General features: G+C 42.6%; 1 protein-coding gene across 1 annotated transcript; it reads left to right on the top strand.

Annotated features, from left to right (window-relative positions):
* The first annotated feature begins 2375 nt into the window (after positions 1-2375).
* LOC116519349 (G-protein-signaling modulator 1-like) lies at positions 2376-4940 on the top strand. Its single transcript, XM_032233191.1, has 3 exons — positions 2376-2449; positions 2894-3086; positions 4711-4940. The coding sequence occupies exons 1-3, from the start codon at positions 2376-2378 to the stop codon at positions 4876-4878; spliced, it is 435 nt and encodes a 144-aa protein (XP_032089082.1). The 3' UTR covers positions 4879-4940.
* Positions 4941-11328: the final 6388 nt, after the last annotated feature.

An 11328-nucleotide genomic window follows, 5' to 3' on the forward strand; every position in this document is an offset into this window, starting at 1 on the left:
TTCACCTGGCTGTCCTATGCACAAGGTGACGTGCCAACACTGAACCAAAGGGAAGGAGAAAAGGAGAAAGGAAAGGAAGGAAGGAAAGGAAGAAAGGAAAGGAAGGGAGGAAAGGTGAAAGGAAAAAAAGGAGGGAAGGAAGTGAGGAAAGGAAAGGTAAGGAAAGGGAAAAGGAAAGGAGGGGGAAGGAAAGGGGAAAAGAAAGGAGAGGGAAGGAAAGGAGGAAAGGAGAAAGGAAAGGAGGAAAGGAGAGGAGAGGAGGAAAGGGAAAAGGAAAGGAGAAAGGACACACAGTATTCTGGGAGCATACTGGCTGGAGAAAATTCTGGTAATTGTCCACATACCTTAAAATCTTCTAACACTGAGAAATATTGCAGTAGTGGAGAGACTGCAAGTTCTGTGCTGTGCTAGGTTTCTTTAAACAGTGGGGTGAGGCTGATTAGATGCAGTGGCCGTTTCCCCTGGCATCGGAAAATGGGAGTTTCACCTGGCTGTCCTTTGTACAAGGCACCGTGCCAACACTGAGCCAAAGGGTGAACTCTCTGTTAACGTAGGGACTGCCAGGAGGCAGAGGTCCCGTGACCAGTTGCTCTGCCATTGGCATCGGCACACACCTGCTCCTAATAACCCCTGTGAGGAAAACACATCGGTTGTCTTGAGCTTGGAATCCAGTGGGTTGGGGTTGATCAGAAAAGGTGAGACCACCTGAGTTTTTGCTGTGGTTGGCATCGGTACCAGGGCTGGGTTTCAACCGGTTCGCACCGGTCCCTGCGATCCGGTTGGTCGCCGAACCCGGAAGTAAGTAACTTCCGGGAACGGCGAAGCCCCCCCCCCCGCGCCCGCGCGTGCCCGCACACCCGCGCCCGCTCCTTACCCGGTTTTTTTTAATTTCGCGCTTTCCACGCATGCGCAGAACGCCTGCGCAATCCTCCAGGAGCAGCTGGAGCATCGCACAGATGCTAATACGCATGCGCGCGCCGCGTGCGTGCACGCGCGCACCACGTGCGTGCGCGAGGATGCTGCGTGCATGCGCGCGCGCGCCGCGTCCATGCGTGCGGACGCCGCCGGCCTCGTTCCAACCGATCCGGTTGGAACGGGGCGAGAAACCCACCCCTGATTGGTACACACCTGCTCCTAATAACCCCTGTGAGGAAAACGCATCGGTTGTCTTGAGCTTGGAATCCAGTGGGTTGGTCAGAAAAAGTGAGACTACCTGAGTTTTTGCTGTGGCAGATTAACACAGCTCCTGCCCTCTACAAGAAGCATGAAGTGGTTGTGGGCAAGACTGGACGAATCCCCAGAGATAAACCAAGGACTAATAATTCTGCACTGCTGCTAAGAGAAAACACAAAGCTCTTCATGAAGTCACCAGGAATTGTGGAACATGGATGCATGCGCATGCATGCCCATGTCTCTGTTTTCCTCTGACTCTTCATTACTGGATCGCACCTTTGTCAGGTTTTTCCCTGAAGCGAGGGGATAAACCTGAATCTTGCAAGCCTCAGCAATTGTAAGGGGTGTGGTGGACTTCAACTCCCAGGATTCCCCAGCCTGCATTCTGGGTGGGAGTCAAAATGCCTCCCCCATCTTAAAGCAGAAAAACACGGATGAAAGTGGAGCTCCATCTAGAATGAAATTCTGGACATCCTCGTCCGATGGATCTCGTTCTGCTTGATTCTGTGACGCTTGTCAATTCCCAACGTCTTGTTTTGAGAATAAGGTTGAGAAACAGAGTCTTAGAGGGACAACACCCTTGTCAAGTGGGCTAGGCTGGGACGAACGACTGGGCCAAAGTTTCCCAGGATGTTTCTGCAGCTGATGGGAGACTTGAACCTGGCTCTCCCCAGCTTCCCTGCTGGACCACTCTGTAGACCAGGGATGGCTAACCTTTTTGTCATGCTGAAAGCTCTAATGCAATGCGTGTGTGACACACAGACCATCGTGCCCCGTCCCCTGCGCATGCACGTATGGCACCCCATGGTCCACCCACCCCAACGCATGCGCGTGTGACCACCTGTGCTCCCGTCTCCCAGCGCATATGTGCATTGTAAAGTTTCCTAACAATGCCTGATTCATAGTAAGCGACTCAATATTGTAGTCCAAAAAGCAGTGATTTATTAACAACTTCGTAAGGCATTTCTTTTCCGCAGCCATTTCTTTGTTTTCTTCATCTGCTTCTAAACCTAACCCTAACCCTTAACCTAACCCTAACCCTAACCCTAAACCTAACCCTTACCTTTATGTGAATCGGCTTGCTTTAAAAGCGCTTTTTAAAGCGCCCTTTTTTCTCTGCGGTCGTTGTTGTTGCGCTGCTGATGACGTCAGTGGCGCGCTTTAATCGGGCGTGCTTTAGTGGACCGCAGTTTTGTCGTGCCATGGGAGAAAAGACTTGTAATATTGCTAATTTGGACACACGGTTTAGAAATAATCCCGCCGAGCAAAGAACCTGGTATCCTCCTTTTGGCTCTACAATGCAGGCAGCTTTTAAAATCACAGCCAATAATTTTAGACTCTTATTTCTAAATACGACTTTTGGGAAGATGGACACCTTTTCCCCTCCCTTCACCCAGCCTTCCCATGCCTTTGGGGTATTTCTGTTTTCTTGTCTTCCAGCAACTTCCTAATATAAATTTCCATTATTGTGGAGGCAACAAGCTAAGAGGATTTTGTGGGGGCTTTTTTTTTTTTTTTGCAATTGTGTAAAGAGACAGTTTACCGTCAGGAACATTATTTATCACCAGCAGGTGACATCGCTGAGAAACTGTCTATTGAAGGGAAATGGTTTAACTCTCTCCAGTGTGGAGTTTAACAGAAGCAGCTGAAAGAAACACGGACAGACGCTGGAAATATTTCACAGCTCTGAAATCACACATTGTCGTCCCCCCCCCCGGAGGGATTTTGAGAGTCCACTTACTCTTGGACGTTGTAAAGGAAAAAGAAGTTGTAACTGGTTGGATGATCAGCGGGCCAGTGTGGGGAATCTTCCCGGCCTCCGCATCACGCCCAGCAACCTGGGTCACCTTCGCATGGACGACGAGGCCCAGGAACCTGCCGATGATTTCTTCAACATGCTGATGAAGTGCCAGGTGAGTTTGTTGCCCTTTCTACCACTGGTGGGAAATTCTAATAGTAAACGGGAGGAAAATTCAACCTCTGCCAAACTTCACAAGGCGCTTCTCTCGTTCACAGGCCTTCATGTTCCCTGGATGAGGGTAGACCTCTTTTAGGGTTAACGCTTTGGCCTTGGGGCGAAGGTCCAAGGTTTAGCCACGGGGTTCATTGGGGGATTTTAAAACCACTTTCTTGCAGCTAGATCTATCTCGCAGGCTTTAGAATGGAATAATAGAAAATGAATGGACAAAGATGTCCAATATCTTCTTTAAAACTTCCAGTGTTGGAGCACCCACAACTTCTGGAGGCAAGTTGTTCCACTGATGAATTGTTCTCACTGTCAGGAAATTTCTCCTGGATCTAGACTGCTTCTCTCCTTGATTAGTTTCTTGTTGAGGTGGAGATGAAATGAGGAGGGGGAAGGATACCCCCTGACATAGGCCATTTTCAACAAAGCAGGATATAAATGCAGTAATGAAATAAACAACATAACCGGAGCAGTCTGGCCCAGTTTGTGAGAAGTTGTGGCTAACGTCTTTATCTAGCATCGGGCAAATCTTAGCTTTTGGGGGAACGTAAGAGGTGTGATGCCAGTCCAGAAGCCCCAGGGACTAAGCACAGTATGGGTGACCCTGTCCTCCACTTGGGGAGCCAAGCAGGAGGGTTCAATCCTTTTCCCACTGCAGGGAAAGATCTTGAGAGTGTATGGCTTCCCCTGCTAAAGTCAGCTTTAGCACATCAAACACTTGGCTGTCCTCTAAAATTAGATTACAATCCCTCCTGCTTTCTTGTGCTTTCTCAAGCTGAGCAAGATGCTCAGTGCCGTATGTGGGGTTCTTCCTGTTTCACGCTGAAGTCCTCTGACAGCCCTGCAAAGCTGGCTGGCAAGGAAGTCCTGCCTAGTGGAGCAACTGAACAGAAGAACCTGGTTTGGTGGCCCTCCTCTAAAGTCATGAACTTACGTTTTTTTCCTTTGTTTTCTGCCAGGGTGGGTTTGAGTTAAATCAACCCCTATTAAATCAATCACTATTTAAATCACTAGTAAAAAGGCTTGATTTAAATCAAACTGACTTAAATCATAATATTTAAAAAGCAACTGTCATCTCTGTCCCGCAGCTGCTCCTCCCCTGACCCTCTGTTGATTCACCAACCGTCCCATTCACTTTAATGGGAGGGCTGGTGATGTGGCAGGGACACAGCAAGGTGAGGGACGTGGTGGGCAACAGGAGAGTAGATGCCCACTAACAGGCGCTGCCATGATGGATCTGAAGTGACAGGTGCTCTTTAATATTATATTTAAAAGCTGCTTCCATTTTTACTGCTTGCCTTTTCCCCCTCCCACCTGGAACTTTGTGGTACAAATGTATATCTCTTCAAACAATCTTGCAGTTTGTAGTCTACGTAGATTTGCAAAACATGGGGATAAAGGAATATGATTTCTTTCATGGTTACTGGGAAATTGTGGTGAATGCATCAATGCAGTGCCTTTTGCCTCAGCTTGCATGGAGCTTCGATCCATGGAATGAGTTTGCCAAGAATGTAAATACTGCAGATTCTTTTTTTTAATCCTTGGTTTTTATCCACCCCCGTTTTCTGCAGTCCTCCCGCCTGGAAGACCAATGCTGTGCCCCGCCCCATTCCGCCCCCCGTGGACCCACGGTGCCGGATGAGGATTTCTTCAGCCTCATCCAGCGGGTTCAAGCCAAGCGCATGGATGAGCAGAGGGTGGATCTGGCTTCAGGCGAAGAAGACCAAGCGGAGGACTGAGCACCAGATCGCCAGCAAAGGCCCAGCTTCGTTTAAGCCAGAGCAAGCGCCCAGCGAAGGGACTTCTGGATGCAGTTGAAGATCTGGGCCGTGGCACTCAGTGCATTTCTGGGTGGGGTGCACTTTCTCCCCCTGGGGAACATGGCACTGGCCAGAGTGGCAAGCAGAATGGGTGGGCACTTTCTCCTGACCAAGGTGCCTGTGGGCCAGCTGGGCGGGATCGCCAAGTGTGCGGCCCCTTTTCTGCTTGGACTTCGGCTGTGAAAACCAGGCTCAAGAACTGAGCTTCCGGTTGGGCATAGGAAAGGGGGCAAGAAAGCTGCGTTTGGGTAGTGTTCCATTTAATCCCCCCAGAACATAAATCTGGGGGTGGGAGGTGTGAGCCGCCCTGTAACCCAGTGAATTCTCTGCGTCAAGGACTTTTTCTGCTTTTTTGCAGAACGAAGGCATACGTCCACCCTCAGCTCAATGATTGATTTATTACTGATTCCAACACGGCCTGAACTGATACTGGAGAACTTCTAATTGTATGTATCACAGACTTTAACTCCATTTTTTAAAAAAATTCCTTCTGATAAACTACTTGCTAGAAACACAAAGAAAATGGCGCCGAACAGATTTGTAGGCGGGTCAGGCTCTGATGTTACAGATTTTCACGGAGCTCAGAATATTTAAAGATCATTAACTCAGTAGTGATTTATTACTAAGCTAAATAGTAATTGCTGGACAAGTGGCTTGCCTGGATTTAGTAATTGGGTGGAGAAGATTAAATGAGAAATGGCCTCTAAGCAGCAGAAAATAAATGCCTCGAAAAGCGCTGGTAATTCACCTGCTCCCGGAACTAAATTACAGTCACTACTTTCCCCCCCCACCCCCTCCTACTCCCACAGGGGAACCTTTGACTCGAGAAATACTGCAAAATGAACTAAGTGTGGTCTTAGCCGAGGCCTTTAAAAATCATGCAGCTGCAATGGAAATTAAAATACAGGAAAAGATATCTGCTGCCAATAAGGAACTGTCAGAAGAAGTTATGAATTTGGTCCAGATTCATAATCAACAAATTAGAGACGATATTTTAGACGCTTTTAAATGCCTATCTGGCTATGTATCAGAAATCGAAGATAAATTGGAAGATCTTAATGATTCCAATATTAACCTGGTAACGAAAATGGATCATCAAGGTTGGATCAACTTCCTCTCTCAGAACTAGAAGGAGCGAAGGAGCAAAGACAAACCTGTGTGATTACTAGGCAAATGGAACAAGAGTTAAAAAAGCAACAAGCTTTGCAGCAAAAACACATTACCATCCAAGAACTCACAGGTTATAGCTCAGAAGCAGTGGGAGGAGCCAGGCCGAAAGCCAAACTACAGGATTTCCAGATGGCTCTTAAAAAGCTTCAGGGAGCTAAAAATGACAACTAAGTCCTTAACCTGGAACGTTAACAGTTTAAACTCCCCACAGAAAAGGAAGAAAATAAATAATTATTTGAAACAATTTAAGTATGACATAATTTGTCTGCAAGAGACTCATATTAGATTAACTGACCAGAAATATTTGATCAATACAAGACTTGGACAACACTTTGTAGCTCCTGCCCCTAGGAAGAAAAATGATATAGTTATTTACTTAAGAAAGGACATGAAAGCCGAATTAATTGAAGCAGATTCTCAAGGAAGATATATTGCAATAGAACTGGTATTGGAAGGGAAAAAGATACTTCTAATGGGAATATATGCTCCCAAGCAACAAGACAAATTTTACAAAACACTCCATACTAAGTTAATACATTGGGACTATAGATCTTGCATATTATTGGGTGATTGGAACGGTGTTTTGGATACCAAGAAAGATAAGAAGGGTCTTCTGCAAAATATCCAAACGTGAGCAAAACTACCCAAGTCCTTTTTTGATATGATGGATGATTTCGAACTGAGAGATATTTGGCGAGAAAGGAATCCAGAAGAACATGACTTTACATTTTTCTCTGATAGACATCAATCCTTTTCTAGGATTGATTTTATACTAACAACAAATGATTTGCTTTCTAGGGTAAAGAAGACAAAGATATGTTTCAGAGTTTTATCAGATCATAATCCGGTTTGGATGGAGCTGAAATTTGGGACAGAAGCAAGAAGGACTTGGAGATTAAATGAAAATTTATTTAGATATGAGAAAAAATATTAATGAATGTAAAAAATTGTTAAGAGAATATTTTGTTTTTAATATGAATAAGGGCACATCTATGGAAATGGTCTGGGACGCAAGTAAAGCGTACATGCGAGGAGTCCTAATAAATTTAAATAGGTTACGTAGATGGTTGGCATATCTGATTAGGAAGAAACAGAAATTTTGCAATATAGCGAAATTACATTATAAAGGGAAGGAAGTGTATCAACAGGATGAGATTCAAAAGGTCTTTCGTGAATTTTTCACAGGATTGTATATGAATGACAAAATACAAGGTTCAGATATAGATAGATATCTGGATAAAGAAAAAATACCCATAGTTAAAGATGAGCAGAGGGAGAGATTGAATCAACCAATAACTTCGGGGAAAATTCTCCAGGTAATTAAACAGCTAAAGGTAGGGAAAGCACCGGGTACAGATGGTCTGACAGTGGCTTACTACAAAAAATTACAATTAGAAATGGTAGAACCCCTTAAGGAACTATTTAATAAGATCCAAATGAAAGGGAAGGTACCCCCATCTTGGAAGACAGCCTTCATATCCCTGATACCTGAAGAAGACCAAGATCTTACAGTTGCAAGAAAAAGTATGTGAACTCCTTGGGATTACATGGAGTTTTGCATGAATTGGTCATAAAATGTGCTCTGAACTTCTTCTAAGTCACAACAATAGACAAACACAGTCTGCTGAAAATAATACTACACAAACATTAGATGTTGCCATGGTTTAATTGCACATAACATGTAAACATTCACAGTGCAGGGAGGAAAAAGTATGTGAGCCCCTAGCCTAATGACGTCTCCAAGAGCTAATTGGAGCCAGGAGTGAGCCAACCTTGACTCTAATCAGTGTGATGATATTGGATGTGTTGCTGACAGCTGTTCTGCCCTTTATAAACACAGACCTGTTGTGGGTTTACTGGTTTCAAGAAGCACTGTCTGATGTGAACCATGCCTCGCAGAAAAGAGCTCTCAGAAGACCTGCGATCAAGAATTGTTGACTTGCATGAAGCTGGAAAGGGTTACAAAAGTATCTCCAAAAGCCTTGATGTTCATGTATCCACGGTAAGACAGACTGTCTACAAATGGAGAAAGTTTAGCACTCTTGCTACTCTCCCTAGGTGTGGTCGTCCTGTAAAAATGACTGCAAGAGCACAGTGCAGAATGCTTCATGAGGTAAAGAAGAATCCTAGAGTGTCAGCTAAAGACCTATAGAAATCTCTGGCACATGCTAACATTTTTGTTGACACATCTACAATAAGGAAAACATTAAACAAGAATGGAGTACATGGGAGGACACCACGGAGGAAGCCATTGCTAGCCAAAAAAAATATATGGGGAGATCCAGTGACCTTAGAGACGTCCGCAGGTCTCGGGGGGGGCTCGGATTTCAACCCCTTTTGCCATACCTTCCTGGATTAGCTCTATGCTAACCGAAACTGCAGGCAGCCCCTAAGAATGGTAGAAGTGTTTCCAACTGGTAAGCTGATTTTATTACTCAAAGAGAGAGACGGTCCGCACTAAAATTTAAGCTAATTGAAACCAAAGAACAGAAGAATCTAGCGGCGAATTGGTTTTCTTAATGGATTTATGGCTGGTGGTTACTCTATTTCTTAAATGTTTTGAATGCTGTTTACGTGGATAAAGGAAAGTTTACTTTACTTCAGCAATCCCTCACGGCTCTCCTTAAGTGGGTTGTAAACCAATTTACTATAATTTGGCTTCTTATAACCTGACACTTTTATTGCTTGGCTGTGTTGGTCTAAGATCAGATAAAACTGCATAGCTCCCAGCGTGTCCCCACTTGCAAATTTCATCTCTGTCACATCATGGCGTCTGTACTTGCTTCAAGTGATTCATTTCAAAAGATGTTTTCCGCTTTTCAGAAGTTGTTTGATATTTATGAACAATCTGAAAAAAAATCTGAAAAAAAAAGGACTATCTCTTGTTTTTAACATCAAAATATGAAAGAAAGAGTCAGAGCGTTGAATGTTTGAGTGCTCCTGAAATCCAAATGAAGAATGTGAGAAAGGAAGTCTCTCAACCTGCTGACACGCCAGGCGTCTGTCTTACTTCGGAGGCAGAAAGAGAAAGAGTTGTAACGTTTGAAAGAAGGGGGGGCCATACAGAAAATTTATCTTAAAAGACAGATTCCAGGAGGAATGAGAAACATTAAAGAATCTATACTTTATGAAACATTATTTGCAGAACTTTCGACACCACCCTTGAAAGTGAAAGACAAATTGATTGGAACAAGCCAAGGACAACGTTATTATGTCAGAGGCACCCTAAGCAAAAAGGTGCGAAGATATTTCTGTTTGGACTTGCTTATAAAAACATTTGGGGAATTTATTTTAGGAATGGTAAGAGGACTAAGGAAGTCTTGCTATTGGAGACATAGGCTGACAGACTGAAGAATACAATTGAAAATTAGCTAAATCTAATTACTCTTATTTGTAATAGATATAGCTGAATAATAATTGATATTGATAGTAATGTATATAATGTGGAGTTGATATGATAAATAACAATTGGATATGAGAAAGGAAGGTTGGAAACATTTTTGGATTATATATAAAGGGTATTAATTACAATAATTATCACTATTAAAAAACTAAATAAAATATATACAGTTAAATGTTAATTAATATGGGGAAAATGTTATGATATATGATATAACTAAATATTATGGATGTTCAGCTAAAATAGGATATGAGAATTTGATGTTAATAGAGGATTTTACAAACAAGTAAATGAAATGTCAGCATGTGTTATGGATTAATCCTTTGGCATAGTTAAGGATGAAGGATGCTTAAATAACTATAGTTAACTAAAAGTGGAGGTATAATGATGTTAATATGGTAAACATTTGAGTTAAGATATTTGAATTAATATGAATTAATGGAAGAGATGCACCAAAGCATGTTGTAACCAGCTGATATACTTTTTCTTTTTTATAATATATACCTGTGTTTCTTTTTTTTTGTTTTTTGTTTTTTTCTTCCCTGCCTTGTCTTTTGTCCTTTTTGTCTTTTTTTTTTTTTTTGCTTTTGCTTTTTTCTTTTTTCTTTTCCCACTGGTGTGGGCATGTATTGTTTAAGATTATTACCTTTATTAATATTTTAAAATAATAATTACAGTCAAATGAAAATGGATATATGACGATGGTGTTAGGTATGAATATCTGAGTTAAAATGCTCGAGTTAATATGAGTTATGTTTGTTGACTGTGGAGGAGATGTACCAAAGTTTATTTGTGATCGACTGATACACTTTCTATAGATGTAAAGAAAGATGTTATACTTGTTTCAAATTAAAATTAAAATTTTTTATGTTAAATATATATATATATATATATTGCAGCACGTTTGAAGTTTGCAAAAGAGCACCTGGATGTTCCACAGCACTACTGGCAAAATATACTGTGGACAGATGAAACCAAAATTGAGTTGTTTGGGAAAAACACACAATACTATGAGTGGAGAAAAAAGGCACAGCACACCAACATCAAAACCTCATCCCCACTGTAAAACATGGCGGAGGGAGCATCATGGTTTGGGGCTGCTTTGCTGCCTCAGGGCTTGGACGGATTGTTGTCATTGATGGGAAAATGAATTCCAGAGTTTATCAAGACATTTTGCAGGAAAACGTACGACCATCTGTCTGCCAACTGAAGCTGTGGCCCAGTCAGAGTCCTGACCTCAACCCGATTGAAATGCTGTGGCATGACCTTAAGAGAGCGATTCACACCAGACATCCCAAGAATATTGCTACACTGAAAGTTTTGTGAAGAGGAGTGGTCCACAATTTCTCCAGATTGTTGTGCAGGTCTGATCTGCAACTACAAGAAACATTTGGTTGAGGTTATTGCTGCCAAAGGAGGGTCAACCAGTTATTAAGTCCAAGGGTTCACATTTCCTCCCTGCACTGTGAATGTTTACATGTTATGTGCAATTAAACCATGGCAACATCTAATGTTTGTGTAGTATTATTTTCAGCAGACTGTGTTTTTCTATTGTTGTGACTTAGATGAAGTTCAGAGCACATTTTATGACCAATTCATTCAAAACTCCACATAATCCCAAGGGGTTCACATACTTTTTCTTGCAACTGTAGTCAACCAAAAAATTATAGACCTATATCATTAATTAACATAGATTATAAAATTTTCACTAAAATACTAGCGAATAGGTTAATGTTGGTTATTCAGCAATTGATTCATAGTGATCAAACCAGCTTTATGCAAGGGAGACAAATGAGAAG

Source organism: Thamnophis elegans, chromosome 16, assembly GCF_009769535.1.
Source record: "Thamnophis elegans isolate rThaEle1 chromosome 16, rThaEle1.pri, whole genome shotgun sequence".
NCBI lineage: Eukaryota > Metazoa > Chordata > Lepidosauria > Squamata > Colubridae > Thamnophis > Thamnophis elegans.

Bases quoted from the DNA above. Each gene is read 5' to 3' on its own strand.
- LOC116519349 (XM_032233191.1), top strand. From the start codon at position 2,376: ATGGGAGAAAAGACTTGTAATATTGCTAATTTGGACACACGGTTTAGA. The intron at 2,450-2,893 runs GTATCCTCCTTT...CCCCCCCCGGAG, and splicing joins CCCGCCGAGCAAAGAACCTG to GGATTTTGAGAGTCCACTTA. The intron at 3,087-4,710 runs GTGAGTTTGTTG...CGTTTTCTGCAG, and splicing joins ACATGCTGATGAAGTGCCAG to TCCTCCCGCCTGGAAGACCA.